The sequence below is a fragment of the Oratosquilla oratoria genome, chromosome 34 (genome assembly GCF_046742065.1).
Source record: "Oratosquilla oratoria isolate Oo_2021 chromosome 34, ASM4674206v1, whole genome shotgun sequence".
NCBI classification, from domain to species: Eukaryota; Metazoa; Arthropoda; class Malacostraca; order Stomatopoda; family Squillidae; genus Oratosquilla; species Oratosquilla oratoria.
Window position 1 is genome coordinate 41,487,192 of NC_134810.1, and position 18,078 is coordinate 41,505,269.

At 40.3% G+C, this 18,078-nt stretch overlaps 1 protein-coding gene across 1 annotated transcript; it reads right to left on the reverse strand.

The window, feature by feature from the left end:
* Positions 1-771: 771 nt before the first annotated feature.
* Positions 772-18,063, reverse strand: LOC143018231 (uncharacterized). The gene is made up of 9 exons (XM_076173477.1): positions 17,946-18,063; positions 17,637-17,753; positions 17,257-17,322; positions 16,398-16,558; positions 14,091-14,216; positions 12,968-13,108; positions 9,390-9,615; positions 6,058-6,984; positions 772-3,048 (listed from the first exon to the last, which is right to left on the reverse strand). Exons 1-9 carry the CDS (start codon positions 17,973-17,975, stop codon positions 1,180-1,182), a joined length of 3,663 nt encoding a protein of 1,220 aa, XP_076029592.1. The 5' UTR covers positions 17,976-18,063; the 3' UTR covers positions 772-1,179.
* Positions 18,064-18,078: the final 15 nt, after the last annotated feature.

The following is an 18,078-nucleotide window of genomic DNA, read 5'->3' on the forward strand; positions in this document are numbered from 1 at the left end:
CCATCTCACCCACAGGTCAGGGGTCACCAGTCCTTGTGTGGATTCCACTTGGACACCACTCAGGCCAAAGGCATGGGCACTAGAGGCAAAAAAGTGAAAAATTGTGGATGGTGACCATCCAAAGTTGAGCCTTTTCTCTGATTTTTCACTTTTCTGCCTCTGGTGCCCATACTGTTGGCCTGAGGAGTGTCCTACTGGAATGCACAGGAGCTCTGGCACTCCTCGATCAGTGGGTGACATGGTGGCACAATTAGAGTAGGTGACCATAATGACCCCAAAACAAAAAAATCCCAAAGGGGACCCACGGATTTTGTCCAGAATTGGTAGGTCACTGATTTGACCCAAACTTACCATAGAGAGAAAGTCAGGCATAGTGCCCCGCAAGGTAGATGTGAAGAGTGGGCCCAAGGGCATAAGTGTGGCGACCATCCAAAGTTGAGCCTTTTCTCCAACTTTTCACTTTTCCGCCACTGGTGCCCGTAGTGTGTGCGGTTCCATGCGTATGACGTTGGCATGTTTCCGAATGTCTGCACTCCTACCTACATACCATCTTCTTCCTATTAGGTGTTTGTTTAAGTATTGTAGTCATTCATGTCTATGGGGCACCATGGTCACACCTGGCATGTGTGGCCCTGTTGCATAGCTGCTGGACATGGGTCATCATTGAGATATTTTCTTGGTAGTTGTAGCAGCAACAGAGATTCTCTTCCAGTAAATATCCATAGCTCCAAACTCTTCAATAAGGTTTTAAACAATGAGGATATAGAAAGATTCTTTATGAAAATTAACTTTATTTCTAAATATTAAAGCATTAATATCACGAAACGAAGGCAACATCAGGGGTACATTCAGTTATAAAATGTACACAAGCCCATTGGAACACCAAGTTAATTAAGGAAAAGCATTACATAGGTCTGTCACAAGAGCACCCAGAAAGATATGATGAAGATGTGGAGAAATGTAACCCCATGTTTACATTTTTTAAAGAAATACTTATGAATTACCTAAGCATACGTATTTTCTTGCAAATGTTATTCTTTAACCCACTCTTCTGGATGTACAAAAACTTCCAATCCCTAAAATATCGCAATTTAGTCTATACATGTAGCCAGGTAATATTTTTGATGTTCCTTACAAAATATTTCAAATCTATAAGACCAGACTTTACAAAAACAGGTACTAATTATCCTCAGAATCTGTGTCTGAATTTCCAAATGTTTCTTCTCCTTCTCCCAAGCCCCCAAAAGTGACCTGCTCTCCAATACTTTGAATTTTCCCTGAGAGTGCCACAGCCTCAGCTGCTAAATCAGCTGTGAAGCCCATCATGGTTGTCATGCCTCCTCCGTGAACCTCAGTGTCAAGAGATGATGCAAGGAAGTTCATACGATCCTCTAAAGTCTTCCCATGACGAGATGAAGGGAGGGACACTATTGAACTCCAGTCAATCTTATGACCATCCTCCTCTTCATCACTTTCAACTTCATTGGAAAATATCATATCTTTCTTTTTCACTTCTTTATGGCTTTCTTTTTCATCAACAGTAGAGGAACCACCTAATTCTTTAACATCATTTTTAGAAGAGTTAGCTGATTCAGCAAAATGTATCACATCATTCTTGCATTTAGTAATTCTATTTCCTCTGGATATGCAATTGTCATCCATAACATTAGACATATTTCTATTCTTAATGGCTATTATGGAGGAGGAATTACAGTTTTCTTTTGTACATGTTCCAGAATGATTATTAGCACTAGTATCACATCTTCTAGGTTCATCTCCACAACTTTCTAAATTGGGTTCCCCCTTACTGTAGGGAGATGAAACTGTAGATTTACAAGATAAATTATGCATAGGTGTTTCAAAACCTGACTCGGCAACTAAAGTTTCTTTCTCATTGTGTTTTGACTGAGATGCATCATCAACTTTTGAAAATATAGCTTTATGCTTTTCTAAATCACTTTGTGGTATTTCACAACCTAGAACAGGACTGTCTACATTGCTTTTATTGGAAAAAAAATTCAAACTGTTCACTATATCATGGTTGTTATCATTGCTGACATCTACCATTTCTTCCTTACTAGTCGTACTAGATAGTACATCAAGAGATTTGTTGTCATCTTTCTGAGAGGTGTTGACTGCGAGTATTGGGAAGGATTGTGTATTTACAATATTACCTTCAATATCAAATGCTTTTTCACTAACATTACATTCACTGCCTTCATTATTTGTGGACCAATCTAAGGGAATTTTTGTCTTCTTTTTCTCACAATTTTCCTGATTCCCATTTTCTTCCATGTCTAATTTTTTCCTAATTTTATAATAGTTGGCAAGCTGTTCTTCCTCACTGTCTACTTCATTTCCTCTGTCATTATCACCTGTGATTTCCTTTGGAGGAGTAAATGACACACTGTTCCTACAATTAAAATTATCAAAATCCCCAACAGTTACATCAGACTTATTTCCATTTCTAATTATTAATGATGTAGCATTATCTAAACAATTTAATTGCTCATCATCATGAGTACTACTTATTTCTGAAACATCATCATTTCTAAATGCAATTACATCCTTAACTTTAGAAAGAGCACTAATTTTTGACCTATCATAGTCATTACAGTTGAGTACATCTATTTGTTCCCTTTCCCTGTTTCCATTTTCACCCTGGAGCAAAAGTTTTGGAGCACCATTGCTCTCAACAACAGCACCAATATCAACATTAAAAGGTTCTCTAGATTCTCTCCCTTGGCTAGTGAGCTTACTGGTACCACTTAGTAGTGTTGATGCAGATGTCTGCCTTTTGCTTTCTTCGTGATCCAATTCTTCTTTAACCTTTCTATATAACTCAAGCTTTTCTTCATTACCACTCACTTCTGTCTCTTCTGACTGAGTTGTTGAAATCAGAGGAACTTGCACTTCTGAATGAGATTCTGTTCCATCTGCAGACTTGCCCATGTTATCTGTACTTGCTATGCTGGTGACAATAGGTTGAGCAGAATTCTTTTGGGTAGACTGACAAGTTAAGTCCCCCTCTAGCTTAGGGTTTTGATTCTGTAAGAATGAGAAAAAATGAATGAAGAAAGACTAGCAAAAGAAATGTGAAAAACATAAGTGAATGGAGGGAATTCAAAAGAGAGAAAGGCGGATGGATGGGGTGAAGAAGCCAATGGATGCAAGGAGAAGAGTGCAAAGGATAGGAATGAATGTTGAGTGGTTGTAACTAGATACACAGTCTGAGGAGATTTCTTCTTGTCTGATCTCCAGCTCCCCATAAGCTTTGCTTCATGCTCTCCCTTTCCAACAACTAATTTTGTAAAAAAAATTGTATATATGTCTAAATTGTATTTTATTTTGTTGAATAAACCTTAACTAACTTAACTAACTATTTCTCAAGTGGATGGAGTGGGGGGTTCATTATGAAATGAAGTGGTGGAGTTAAACCCGCTGTGAAGGAACTGCATCTTGCTGTATTGTCTCTGACCTGAGCAGTGTGCTACGGGAGAAGGATTACTCTTCACCCATATGGAGCTAAGACGGGAGGGACAATGAATACTATTTTTTGGGGCCTTTTGGTATACATGTATGTAATTAAAAAATTACTAAAATACCATCTATACTCATTGGATACTTCTTTGTTTTTTTATTCCTCAAGGCTGGTCTAAAAAAGACAATGATTATATGTGTTTTGGGCAGAGGCACAGAGTAGATATCAACAATCATTTGATATATAAACCTGATATTTTGAGCTTGGTTAAGAACAAGCTACCAACTAAAGCTGATCTTCAATTGGGAAATGGAGATGTGACACTAAAGATAAAAAGGGTGGGTAGGTGTGTATGTGTGTGTGTGGGGGTAATGATAATAGTGATAGTGAATTAAATTATACTGGGTGAAGATAAGCTTGACACAATAAATTTCCTAATCAGGACCTGGAAGGAGGATAAGAAATATCATGGTAGTTCATATTCCTCATAATATGAGAGCCTGAAACAAAGCTGATTATCAGGATATACTGTCAAACACATTATTTCTCCTTGAAAAAATTATTTGGTGACCATACGGAAACAGCATATTCCAAATGTGGATGAACTAATGAGATGGACTTTTGAAGTCAAAAGATTGTGCAATCAGTCCTAGGACCTTATTTGCTTTCTCAGAGGCTGAAATACACTGCTTGGATGATTTGAGATCGTTACTGATAATTACACCGAGATCCTTTTCACTATCCACTCTACCGTACCTCCTCATTTCTCATTCTATTGATCCTTGTAACCCCCACTGACCATACTTCTTAAACACAATTAGGCTCCTCTGTTCTCCTTCCCTTAAATTCCAATTCTCTGCCTCATACAGTGTCATGAGTACAATCACCTCTTTGTACAGTCTTCTCTTTGCATTCATCCCCAGATACCTATTTTCATCTCCTGAAGACTTCTGTTAATCTATAATTTGCCTCCATCCCCTGCTTCATGTCTTCACTTCCTCCAACCTCTCTTCTTCAAGACTCACCTTGAACTCATAGCCACCCTCTCCCCTTGTACATCTCATCACTTCAATTGTACCCACAATTACTTTCAGCTTTGACAACTCTAAAAAAAATTTCTTGGTGAGTGACCTATGGGCTGAGCTAATAATAATGACTGGCTTCTTGGAGCAGCAAGTGTCCTACACAGGGCCCTCACATGGGGGTGGGGGGCATATGCCCTGGGGCGGCACATTTAGGGGGGCCGCAATTCTAGTCTGGACATGCTGCCCACAAGGCTGACAAAATGATTATAATAAAATAAGGTCAAAGGAGCCCTGAATATTTTACTGTAATATACACAAATTTTGTGTTAGAATCAACAGAATATGACATATATTTCCTTTATCCTTTCTGCAATAGGGGCATTGAATACAAATTTTAAAATCCGTTTAATTATTTCGCAAACCAATAGCTAAAACAGGCTGTAAGGGAGGGTGGAGATGGGAAGTGGTGATGGGGGGATATCAGTGAGAACTTTGACCCGGTGGGCGGCACTTAGGCATATAAGGGCTCTGGTCCTACAAGAGAGAATCAGAGCAACAAACTGACTGAGTAGCACATGTAAGACATCTGTTTCCCACTTAGTCATATAACTGATCTTACAACACCTCACAAACATAAAAAACAAATGCACACCTAGACTTAACGCACTTAAGTCAATCACTGGAACAACATTTGGACAAAACAAAGAAACTAATATAACAATATACAAACAATGCATACGCTCAGTGATGAATTATGCGAGTCCTGCATGGGCTCCTAATCTCAGTGAGACACACCACAACACCCTTCAAATCATACAAAACAAAGCCCTAAAAACAATTACAGGCTGCACAAATACATCACCTACAGACCATTTACACCATGAAACAAAAGTCCTCAAAGTCAAGGACCACCTCGACATGAGAGGCACACAAACACTTGCTGCAGCCACCACAAACACATCACACCCGCTATACTACATAGCAGAACACCCACACACACCAAGAAACATTAAAACTACACCCAAAGACCGTTATTACGCACAGATACTCTCTTCTCTTCCTCCACAACCACCAAATACCAGCCTCCGGAAACATATTCATAATCATATCACTCACCGCTCCATTAACACACTGAAAGACAACACACTGCTGCATGCCAGACCCCCTGATATCCACCCTTCTGAATCCTCTCTCCCACGAAAGGACAGAGTCCACTTGGCCAGACTGCGATGCGGTCACCACCCAGCACTTCTAAGCTACCAGAAGAGGCTGGACGACCGTGTTGTGAACAGCTGCCCAGGATGTAACACTTCACCCCATACCATACAACACATAATGGAAGACTGCATTATACACAATCATGCACGCAAACAACACAACATACACTCTATAAAGGATTTGTGGGAAAACCCAGTTTCGGCTGTGGCCTTCCTTGGGGAGACGGGACTGCTCGGACGGACAGTCTAGGGAACGACAACAACAACACCAACTGATCTTACATTAATCATATAAAAAATGTAGACAAATAACAGTGATATAAATTTGGCTTACCGTTGCTACTTCCTCCTTCTGTCTCTTCAATGCTTTCTCCTCCCTTTCTTCCCACATCTCCCTCCTGCCCACAAGAATGGTCTCAAGTTCTTTTAGTACCCTTTTACTCTGCTTCTTCTCATTCTTCATCAGTGCTCTCTGCTTCCTATGATCCTCCCAAAAGTCCTGGTCATGGTCATCACTTGTGGTTTTTGAGTATTCCTTGTCCACATAAATTTCAAACACCTCATCATGAATCACAGGATCCCCAATGTCAAAAAGGGGTATTGATTGCTTTTGTGGATGGCTATCACATTCTTGGACAGTTTCGTCAACATAAGGCTGTGATGAATCAAATGGAGGAGCCGACTGCACAACACTACACTGAGCAAATTTCCGATTAACCCTACTTACAGCTTCCTCCCAGCAACTGCTGGCAGCCTCTAGCTCACCCTTAATCTGATTCAATTGTTCCTGAGTTTCATTATAGACTTCACTGTCAAACTCAGAGCTTAAATTGTCAGAATGATTTTCACTTTTACTGTTTTCTTTAATTTGTATGTAATTTTCATTATTATCATCACAGTGATTAGCACTAAAAGTACTTGGTTCAAATTTTGCCTCTAGCTGCTGCATTTTCCAAAGAGCTGCTTGCATATGAAGACTCAAGCTGTGCAAAGCAATATATACATCATTCTTCCTTTCTTGTACAAGACTTGCACTTCTTTTTTTCTCTTCCTCCTTCTCTTCCTCCTCTCTTAGCCACAAAGTCTTTGCAAATGAAAGGTTCTTCTCAATATTCTGGGATGCTTCTTCAATATCCTGTACCTTTGAAGATAAAGACTTGAGAAGATTGCTGGTGTAATCTTGATGTTGAAATACAGAAAGGCAGTTCAAAATCTCCATTGCTACAGCTGATGTTCGCAACCTTACTAGGCGTCCTAAACTCTGTAAAAAAGTAAAAAAAAAAGTATTAAAAATCACAAGTGCTACTAACCTGTGGATTCAAATAGAAAGGTATTTAATGTGGGCAAAAGTAAAGTGATGAGATGTTCAAGGAATGATGATGGTAATAAGTTGACCACAAACATAAAGGGTGAATTGCCTGAGGAAGTGTAATCTTTTGGGTTGCATTGAATGGTGAATGAGGGAGTGGATGATGGAAGATGATGAGCAAAACTGTCCATTTTCAAAACCCATCAACCCTCTCACCTCCATCAGGAGTTGCAACCCTGAGGGGCTGACATTTGGTCTCTGGAATGGGCCCATGATCTCGATTAAATTCAATTATATTTCTTGATGGGAGGGGTGGAGGGGATGGTAGAAGGGAATGAAATGGATGGTAATAGGTACATGCCCCTAACTTGGCTACCTCCCTTATATGGGGTAAAAATCTCTTGGTATATGGATAGATATTTCTTACATTTTTTTTTTCAAACATGGGGAGCTGAAATCTGGCAACTACTCTCCTCTTCCTACCACTTTCAGTAAGAGATATGGAAACAAAATATTCCCTCATTGATACAACAGTCCAAAGTTTCTTCCCAGAGAGATCTGTGGGAGGTTCTTGTTATGACAGCAACTAATTGAAACACAGGGGGGACGACTGACACCTTTGTTGTGGGTTATGTGTACATGGAACGCTATGTGCTCACAGTATGACAGACAGGTATGGACTGACGTGAGGGCAACCATCAATCACTACACAGAGCATAAAGATGCCACACCTAGTACATGTATGAATAAGGCCTTGTTGGCCATAACAAAGAGTCCTTGTACTGGAAGCGTACTGGGGCACACAATACTATGAAGTCCTGCTAGTATCCTATGCTAGAGCACTTTAAAGCACTACACCACAGTTCTGAGGACTGCTGCCAGCCACTGTGGGGCTGTGGGTTTTCCACTAAGTGAAACTCCAGGAGGTGCTAAGATAAGAGGGAGGGTGGAGGGGTGTGGAGTGTATTCAGGGATGGAATGGGTGGGAATGATTATATGCCTTTTCCTTTTTGGCTACCTCCCTTGTAAGGGGAAAAAAGCCTTGGTATATGTATGTATGTATGTATGAAACTCAAGGCAAAGATTGACTGAGGAAGCAAGTAAATATCTGGGTGTAATGAAGTGCAAAGAGAAGGCTGGGTGAAAGTTACTGTGCCCATGCCATGGCACTGTATGGAACACAGACTTGGAATACACGGGAAGTAAGGATGAAGAATCTGAATGTCTGAGATGAAGTGTTTGAGAAATACATACATACATATACCAAAGGCTTTTTCCCCCTTACAAGGGAGGTAGCCAAAGTCAACAGGCATAATTCCACTCCCACCCATTTCATCATCACCCATTCACAACCCCTTCTTCCCTTTCATCTTGGCTCCTCCTGGATGATGGGTCATCCCTGCATCTTACCCATATCCCTGGGTCAGAAGCAATGCAGCAAGACACAGCACAGCACATGTTTGAGAAGTATAATAAGAATTACACAAATAAAGATAGAAATGTGGAGGCAAGGCAGAGAGTTGTAGGATAGGTTAAGTCAATGAGAGCTGACATTGTTTGGACATAAGCAAAGAATGAAAAAGGAAAACCCAACAGATTGTGGCAAGCATAAGTGAGCTTCAGAGGAAGACCAAGAATGAGGTGGATGGATGGGGTAACAGGTCATTTGGATGTACATGAAGTGTTAATTGACCTGGAGAGAGAAAGCGTAACAGAGAGACGTGAATGGAGGGAGATTGTGAAAGAGTGTGGGGATGATATTCTTTTCATATACAGTACATACATCTATCTATATATCAAGGGCTTCTTCCCACTTATAAGGGCATGGTTCATCAAATTCCATGCTACAAAGTATTCTGTGAGGGGCACCGTCCTAGCCTCCTGATTGGGGGAGTAGTTTGTGACAGTAAACCAAATAATATAAGGGAGGTAGCCATTATACAGACATATATACATATGCATACAAAATAGGTGGGTGGCCCAAACAAGGAATACACTCATCCTTGACCCATTCCACATGCACTCAACAGCTACTTCATACATAAATCATTGTGGCTGAGGATGAAGAATACCCATAAAATGAATTAGAGGAGGGAAAACCAACTCCAATTATCAGGCTCTGCTGCGGAGAAGCTGTGCCTCATTGCACTGCCTTTGACTCAAACAGTGTGGCAGGGGAAAATGGCAATCTCTCATCCCAGAGGTGCTGAGAGGAGATGTAGTTAAACAAGTTTTAATTGTGTACAAAGTGGGTATGCACCCTGCCTCAGCCATACTTCTTATATGGGGGAAATAACCTTTGTATTATTATATAATTTCTCTCACAACCCACTCTCCTTCCTCACATCTCTTCTTACCTTAAGATGTCTAGTACCCATGGTCTCCTCTTCTAGTTCTTCTTTCAGGTTTTCTTCGAATAAAGATTGTACAAAAGACTTGTGTGGCAAAGTTGACCTTGGTCCTATCTTTTGATGCAGGTGAAACAGGAACGAGGAGGTTGTCAGGAGAAACGTATGTGTTGTCTGTCGAAGGTTTTCATTGAACCATTTTCTGGAAGGTCTACTTGAAGGTGGACCTATGGCACTGTAATATAACGACACTAATTAAAAGGTTACCAAAATCATTACCACTTTATTACATGTCTTACCAAATTTCCAGCTAAGATTTTATCACTTCATTTCTTTCATCCTAAAATAAGAACATAAGAATGGAGGAGACTGCAAGAGACCATAAGGCCTACACTAGGCAGTTCCATGTTCCTTACCACCTTTAATCCCCATCCATAAAGTTATCCAACCTTCTTTTTAAGTAACCAATTGTTTCAGCACTCCGTACATTATCACTAACCATTCTATTGGTAAACCAGTTCTTGCCTATTTCCTTCTTAAATCTAAATTTGTCCAATTTAAATACATTACTACAAGCCCTACCCTGCTGTCTTAATATGATGACCTTGCCTACATCACCCTTGTTAAAGCCCTTGATCCATTTGAATACCTCAATTAGATCACCCTGCACTCTTCATCTTTCCAGAGAGTGTAAGTTAAGGTGCCTTCTGTTTCTATAAAATAAAGCCTTTGTAGGAGACTTTCACTGTCATGAGGTCAATTGAGAAACTTGTTCAATACTGCAATGAACAGGTCCTTGCATGTAGTGGTCCTTCAAAATGGATAGTGAAGTTGTCCATTTTCAAAACCCATTAAGCCCCTCATATCCATCACCTCTGGTATCCAATGTCTCATTCATGCTGTTAGGAGTATTCCTCACTAGCAGGTCCTCACCATTTCTCTGCCTACAACGTCTGACCTCCGAGGCCCCCCCAAGGGAATCGCCTGTGGGATGACTAACCAGAACTAGGGTCTGCCATGTGACCACAAAACCTCTTTGAAGAAAAACACATGCAGTGCCAGCATCAGCTAGCCATGACTAAACCTGCACATGGCCAGCCACATATGCATACCCTCTATTTTCATGAGTCATCAGTATCAACATTTTTACCTCCGACTTCCCATGCAGCACACATGACCTCATGTCAATTAGGAGCATGGGTCATGACCTGCTCATGTATATAAGAGCTGAACAGATAATGAAGATTCAGATCACCTTGGAGCTTCATACTTGAGCCTGGCTCATGGCTCCTTGCTTTCTCACCCCACCCCCTCCCCTTGCTCCCTTGCAAACAGATCACCCGAAGACACAATTTGAAACACAGTCACTACCTCCCTCGCCGTCTCGCCCCCCCCCCCAATCACCCGACATTCATTGTTAAATAAACCAACTCTCTCTCCACCAGAGTTTGTCTTCAACCAGCCTAACACTTGGCTGCCCAACCTGGGGCAGACTACCAACCTAACACATGCCATCCATCAACTTCTGCTTTCCACACTCCTGATAGTCTTTCTTCACTCATTCTTTCCATATACCAAAACCATCTCAATATTCTTTGATCAACTCCGTCATCACTCTTTTCACCCCTGCTTTCCTCACCACTATGGCATAGTGTACTATAGCACAGTGTACTGTACAGCACAGAGTACATAGCACAGTTAGGTGTAGCATGACATGGTGATGTCCTAACCAGCAGTGATGTCTCGGTTCCTCTCAATCAAGACCCTCCCAACTACACTCAACAAACTGGTCCCTCTGAAACTACTACACTCATACTTGTCCCCTTTTCCCTTGTAAAGTGGAACTATGCAGGCAGTCCTCCAGCACTCTACCCTCTCTTAAACAAACATTAAATAACCTCACCAGCCAGTCCACCATCACTGTACCTCCTTTTTTTAGACATTCTGCATGACACCCATCTAACCCAGGTGCCTTACCTGCTCTCATCATCTTAACAACTCCCTTCACCTCATCTTTCCTAATTTCTCCTCCATTTTCCTCACTTATCATTGTCATATTCTTAGCACTTCCCACTGCAACTACCTTTCCCTCCCTATCCTCCTTCACATTTAGCAACTCTCCAAAATTCTCTGTCCATCTTCCTCTTACTGCCCTCTCTTCCATTATCATCTCTCCATCTCCACCTTTTACCTTTTCTTCTCTACTTGATTCACCTCCTCTCCCTCTCTTAATTTCTTTCCAAAACATCTTTTTATTCCATTCAAAATTTTCTATCATACTTTTAACCTATTTCACATCTGCTCTCTTTGCCTCCTTTATCTTAAGCTTTACTTCCCTTCTCTTTTCTCTGTACCTCACATACAATTCTCTGGTCTTATTTTGTAACCAATGTGAAAGCTCGCTTCTTCTCTTCTACAACCTTCTTTACTTCCTCATCCCACCACTCGCTACCCTCCCTTCTATTTCCTCCTGTCCTCCTTGTTCCATACACCTATTTCCTCCTGTCCTCCTTCTTCCACACACCATCTTTGACCACCTTGTGACTCCCTTCTTGAACCATCCCCATTCCTCCTCCACTCCAAGTTCTAATCTATCCTTCACTCCTCTCTCAGCTTCTTCTTGTATTCCTCCTTTTCTTTCTCATTTAAGCGGTTCACTTTAAGCAATTCCTTACTTTGTCTTTTTCTTCTTTCTCCATTTATCCTCCACTCTCAACTTACCTTCTACCAAAAACTGACGAGAGATTCCCCCACTCTCTCCCCTTAGAACATGTACATCCTTAACTCTTCCTACTATACTCCTGGTTACCACTATATAGTCCATTAATGCTCTATCTACCACCCTCTCCCATGTGTACTTATGCTTGACTTTCTTCCTACACACTGTATTTGCTATCAACTCTCTAGATATCATCTCCATGATTTTTTCCTGGAACTCCACACTTACCAACCACTCTGTCTATTAGTTTATTTCCTACCCTAGCATTGAGGTCTCCCAATGCCACTACATTGGCATTTCTCCCTAATCCCTCTATGCACTCATTCAAATCTATCCAAAAAGCCTCCCTTTCCTCTACACTCTTCTCACTACCAAGCCCATATGCACTTATAAAAACCCACATCTCCCCAGTTTCACCTCTCTTGTAAGGTGGAAAAAGCCCTTGGTATATGTATGTATGCCTTTCATATGAACTTGTTTGCTGCTAGGCAGCCTTGATTCACCTCCACTCCAACCTTGTACCCAAGTAGCAATGTTCTAAACTGTTCAGCCAGTGAGCTTCCCCATTGGCATTTCTTAATTTCCGATCAAATTTAAGTAATTAAAATATTCAACATATGCCTAGTTCTGTAAACCATCTTGGAGTATGCATTACTCAGAAATCTGGATAACTTAGAATGACCAGAGTCCCATATGTACTCAGTTATCAAAGGTTAAGTGTACACTGTGTATATATATATATATATATATATATATATACACATATATATATATGGAAGCTGTTTCACAATTCTAAATTGCTCATCAATCAATCTGTTGCTCCTGGTCTCTCTTGCAGAAGAACCTCATGGCTCATCAAAATACTTACAGGACAAATCCTCGTGCAACCAAGTCTAGTTCCTGCAGCAGTCTTGTTGCTTTAGTAGCTACTTGGTTGCCTTTCTGTAGAACTTTAAATGTTTCTTGCAACATTTTTTCTACCTTCCCAGTTCTCCACCAAGCAGCCAGCCTGTGAGAGAAGGAAAATGAAAATCTGTGTTAAAATAATTACAGAGAGGTGGACCATTCTGCCTGGAAGACCAAAAAGAAAGTGCTACCTGACAGATGAGAACATACCATAGAACTTTTTCCCCCTTGTAAGGAGGGCAGCCAAATACAACCACTCTACACCCGTACAAAATCCAATCATTGCCCCCCTCCCATCTTAGCACCTTGTGAATATAAGGTCACCCCCCAACACACACACAAAGGCCCCTTGCATCCCATCCATCCAACCATCCTATTTTTGGTCTTCCTTACACATTCACTCCATCCAATGGGAGTAAACAACTACTCCCACAGGATAAAAACCCAAATATTTAGGCTCCTCACATGTGATACACACAATCTAAACCTACACATTAAAGATGGGATTATTCCTGAAAGACCTCACAGTGAAGGCAAACAAGAACTTGAATATACTTAGAAAAAGTGTAAGAAATACAGGTGAAGTTAATCGAGAGAGATCTTGGGGGCGCAGTTGAGAGACTGAGTGTCAGCCCCTAAGGACCGTACCTCCTGATGGAGGCAAGAGGGTGATGGTTTTGAAAACGAGTAGCTTTGCTGTCCATCTTGCATGACATACATACACCAAAGGCTTTTACCCCCTTACATGGGGGGTAGCCAAAAAGAAAAAGGCATAGAAACCACTCCCACCCATTCCATTTCCTATATATTCCACTCCCCTCCACCCTCCCTCTTATCTTGGCACCTCCTGGATGACGGGTCATCCCTACATCCTGTCCACTGCCCTGGGTCAGAAGCAGTGTCGCAAGACACAGCAAGGCTGCTTCATAAATTTGGCGACCCCCCCTCTCTGTCCCCTCATGCAGAAAAGGAGATGGGGAGAAATCCCTTCGGGCTGCGTCAACTTTTTTCTCACCACATGAAATTACATATCATTGCATGTATAGCTACTAAAATATCACTCAAAAGAGAGAACAATAAATTACCTGGCTGTCAATGTCCAAAGTATGAAGGCGATAAAAGGGGTGCCAGTAGCCAAGAAAGCAGAATAATTACTGCAGTCACCCTTCCTTAGTAGATATGCAGGAAGCATCATCAAACCTGCCACACCACTGTTGAAAATTATATAATTTAGAATATGAAACAAAATTGCAAATTAATATATGCATACACACAAAGACTATGATCCAAACTGTGTGTGTGTGTGTGTGATTCACCATGGTCTTGGATCACATATGGGACTCATGATTGATAGCTACCCTCCCTGATGAGAGCTCAGAGCTCATATATGTCTGATTTATGGGTAATGCTGTGACATTACCTTAATGCTGCACATGTGTGTGCATGTATATTTACCTAATTGTAGGACGGAAAGGAGCAATGATCTTTGGATCATGTCTCCTATTCTCCAATTTTCTAACATACCTAGACTCAAATTCATGCACAGTTCCAACTTATTCTATATCTTTGATTTCCAATTATCATATTTACATATGAACTCATGTACTGTTTGAGCTTGGGCTAATCATCTTCTAAGCTATTCCACATATTTATACATCTATAAGGAAAACTGTATTTTTTCACATCCTTTAAACATGCGATCTTTCTAATTTACTTCCATGACCTCTTAAAGCCCTTCCATCTTTAATCAGGAGATCTCTTCTATCAATGCAATCTATCCCCTTTAGTGACCTGAACACTGCATTTTTATCACCTCTTTCTCTTTGATCTTTCAAAGTTGGCAGACCCATTGCATTTGGTCTCTCCTCATATGGTTTATCTGCCAGGCTGGGGACCAATTAGATTGCTGCCATTTGTATTCTCTCAATCTTGCTTATATCTTTCACTCTGTGTGGAGATCATACTATTGATGCATATTCCAGTCTTGGACATATCAGGATTTCAATGAGTTTTTTCATCACCTCTTCATCCATATAATTGAATGCCACTTTAATCTTCTGCAGTAGTCCATATGTCTCTCCCACAATCATATTGCTATGTCTGTCAGGTGACAGGTTGTTTTTTATCAACTCTGCCAAGTCTTTCTCCTCTTTTGCTTTTGTAGTGTGTTCGCTTCCCCAGGGAATAATTTAAGGATGGCCTTTTGCCGCTATTGCCCATTTCTAGTACTTTACTTTTTTTGGTATTGAACTTAATTTCCCATTCTTGGCTCCATGCAGAAATAATGTTTAGATATTTTTGCAATATTCTACTGTCTTCATTTTTCACTCGTCATGATTTCTGCATCATCTGTAAATATGTTGGCATAGCTTGTTGTTCCTTCCATCATGTCATTAACATAGACAAGAAACATAATTGGCGCAAGCACTGAACCTTGTGGAACTCTGCTCATTACCGCACTCTAGTTTGACATCTTATCCTTTACTAATGCCCTCGTATATCTTTCCTTCAAAAAGTCTTTAGCCCATTCTAATAGTTTGCCTTTCAGTCCTCCAACATGCTCCAATTTGCACATAAGCTGACTGTGAGGTACTCTATCAAATGCGTTCTTTAGGTCCAGGTCCACCCGGTCCACCCATCCCTCTCTCTCTAGCAGCGCATTGAGTAAAAGCTTAAAATTTTCGATACACACGACCTTCCAGATCTGAAGCCAAACTGACTGTCTGTCAGAATGTTCATCTTTTCAAGAAATTTGGTCTACTGATCTTTCACAAAATTTCACTACTGTGCTGGTTAGTGATACTGGTCCATAATTTAGTGATGTTTCCTTGTTTCCACCTTTGTGAATTGGCACCACATTTGCTCTTTTCCAATCATGTGGCACAATGCCTTCCTTCAATGAACATGTGATAAGACTGTGGATCTTGTCCATCAGTCATTCCCTACATTCTTTAAACATCCAGTTTGAAGTCCCATCAAGTCCTGAGGCTTTTGTCACATCCAATGATCCTAGAAGATTAAGCATTTCCCTCACTTCTACATTAATATCTACCAAACCTGGTTTTTTGCTCCCCTTGCTTTTCTCCAAAAAGTTGCACTCTTTGGTGATGAGTGATTGGAAACCTTCATTCATTATTTCTGCCTGCGCTGAGGCCTCTTCAAAGACCTTACCATCTGCTATCAACTTGGTTTGTGTGCAGTGTGCATGTGTGTGTGATAACTCATGCTTACCAATTCTGTTTATACAAATCCCTTCAATTTTGATCAATAAAGCATCCACCCATGTTTACCTAGGCATCACCATATATTTGGTTCTAATATTCACATTTAAACTTCATGTTCTTACAACAATGAGTTAAAAATAAAAAATTAATTCATATAGTCCATTGTACCTGTACACCTGCCAAAGAGAGAATCCCTCTTTAGTAGCTTGTTGTTCCTCCTCCTCCTCTTCCTCTTGTTGAAAGTGTTGTAGGATAAGAAGATCATCCTGTGTTAAAACTTCTGATGACTGAATTGCCTTTGCAGAGACTCTCTGGATCTTTTCTTGTTTCTGTAAACATGCACTGTCATTATATGGTAGCTCTGGGAATATGATGGTATAAATAATGTTGAAGTAACATTTTCAATGAGAGAGACAGAGGCAGATAGAGACAGAGACAGATAGTGAGACAAAAAAATAGAGAGATAGAGAAAGACTGTCTGAGAAGTGCATTAAGCTGTGGATGCCGAATTGATCTTAACTTTAAATTACGGCTAAGGCAACAGTGATGGGTTGCCTTCATAATGTGGTCCTGCAAGATGGACAGTGAAGGTGTCCATTTTTAAAATCCCTCAACCCCCTCAACTCCATTAGGAGGTGCAGCCCTGGAGGCTGACATTTGGTCCCTGGACTGGGCCCAAGACATCTTTCTATCAACTTCAGCTATATTTCTTATACTTTTTCACACATGTAAACTGACAACTAACAAATACTCTCCTTTCCCTAAACTCTCAGCAAGATCTATGGAAACATTCCCTCACTGATTCAACAGAAGTGGCAGTCTTAAGTTTCTTCCTAGATAGATCTATGGGAGGTTTTAAGGACCATTGCCAGCTTCTATGAGGCTGTGGGTTTTCGACTTCGTGAAACTCAAGGTAATGATTGATTAGTTCAATAAGCCTATCATGATGTTATATCTTACTAATATCTCTCAAATAATGTACTCATGCATTACTCCATCAATAAACTATGAAAAATTTCATACTTACCCATCTTTTGCTTGTCACATAATTCCAGAGCACTTCAAATTTTTTCTGCACGGTGATGCAAAGCCCCTTGAATTGAAAAATTATTATTTTTCTCATTCTCACGTTATCAGAATAATTGAAATATTTCTTCATATCACACATGAGCATTGTTAAATAAAAGAAAATTTAACTAAAATCTAAATGTCATATATTTACAATGATTCTTCTATAACTAATCTTAAAACATATTGCAAGCAATTCAGTCTTACACTTTGTTAAAGAATCCTATACATAAACTATATTTGTAATATTGTTTCCAGTATGCAAATGAACATGACTAATATCTGTTTATGATATACCAATATCACATCATTATGATCATATGAATGAAAAATAATTACCTGAATTATTCCATCCTCTACATTCTCCACACCTTCCGATTCACTAAAAGATGTGGTTGCAAATGACTCAAATTCATGATAACCTGCTTCTTGAAGGTGGCGATACAGGTCACCTCCCTGTAAGAAATGTACATAATTGATGACATATATGATTTCTCACATCTGTCACAAACACCCGCCAAAAAAAAAATATGACTGAAGGCTGTGGTGCCCTACATTTCTGTTATTAATGGACTTAGCCATGTCAACATCTACAAGTTTTTATCTGTTAATATCTAGATGTATTACTACATGCTTTTTCTCTGTCACCTTCATCACTACATCTTCGTCTTCATCCATTTGAGTTTGCTCACAACCAGTAGTTTACGTGCGCTCTTGACACTCTCACTCTCCTACAGTCGGACTCCCACTCGCTGGTTCATCGTCCGAATCCCCGATTAAG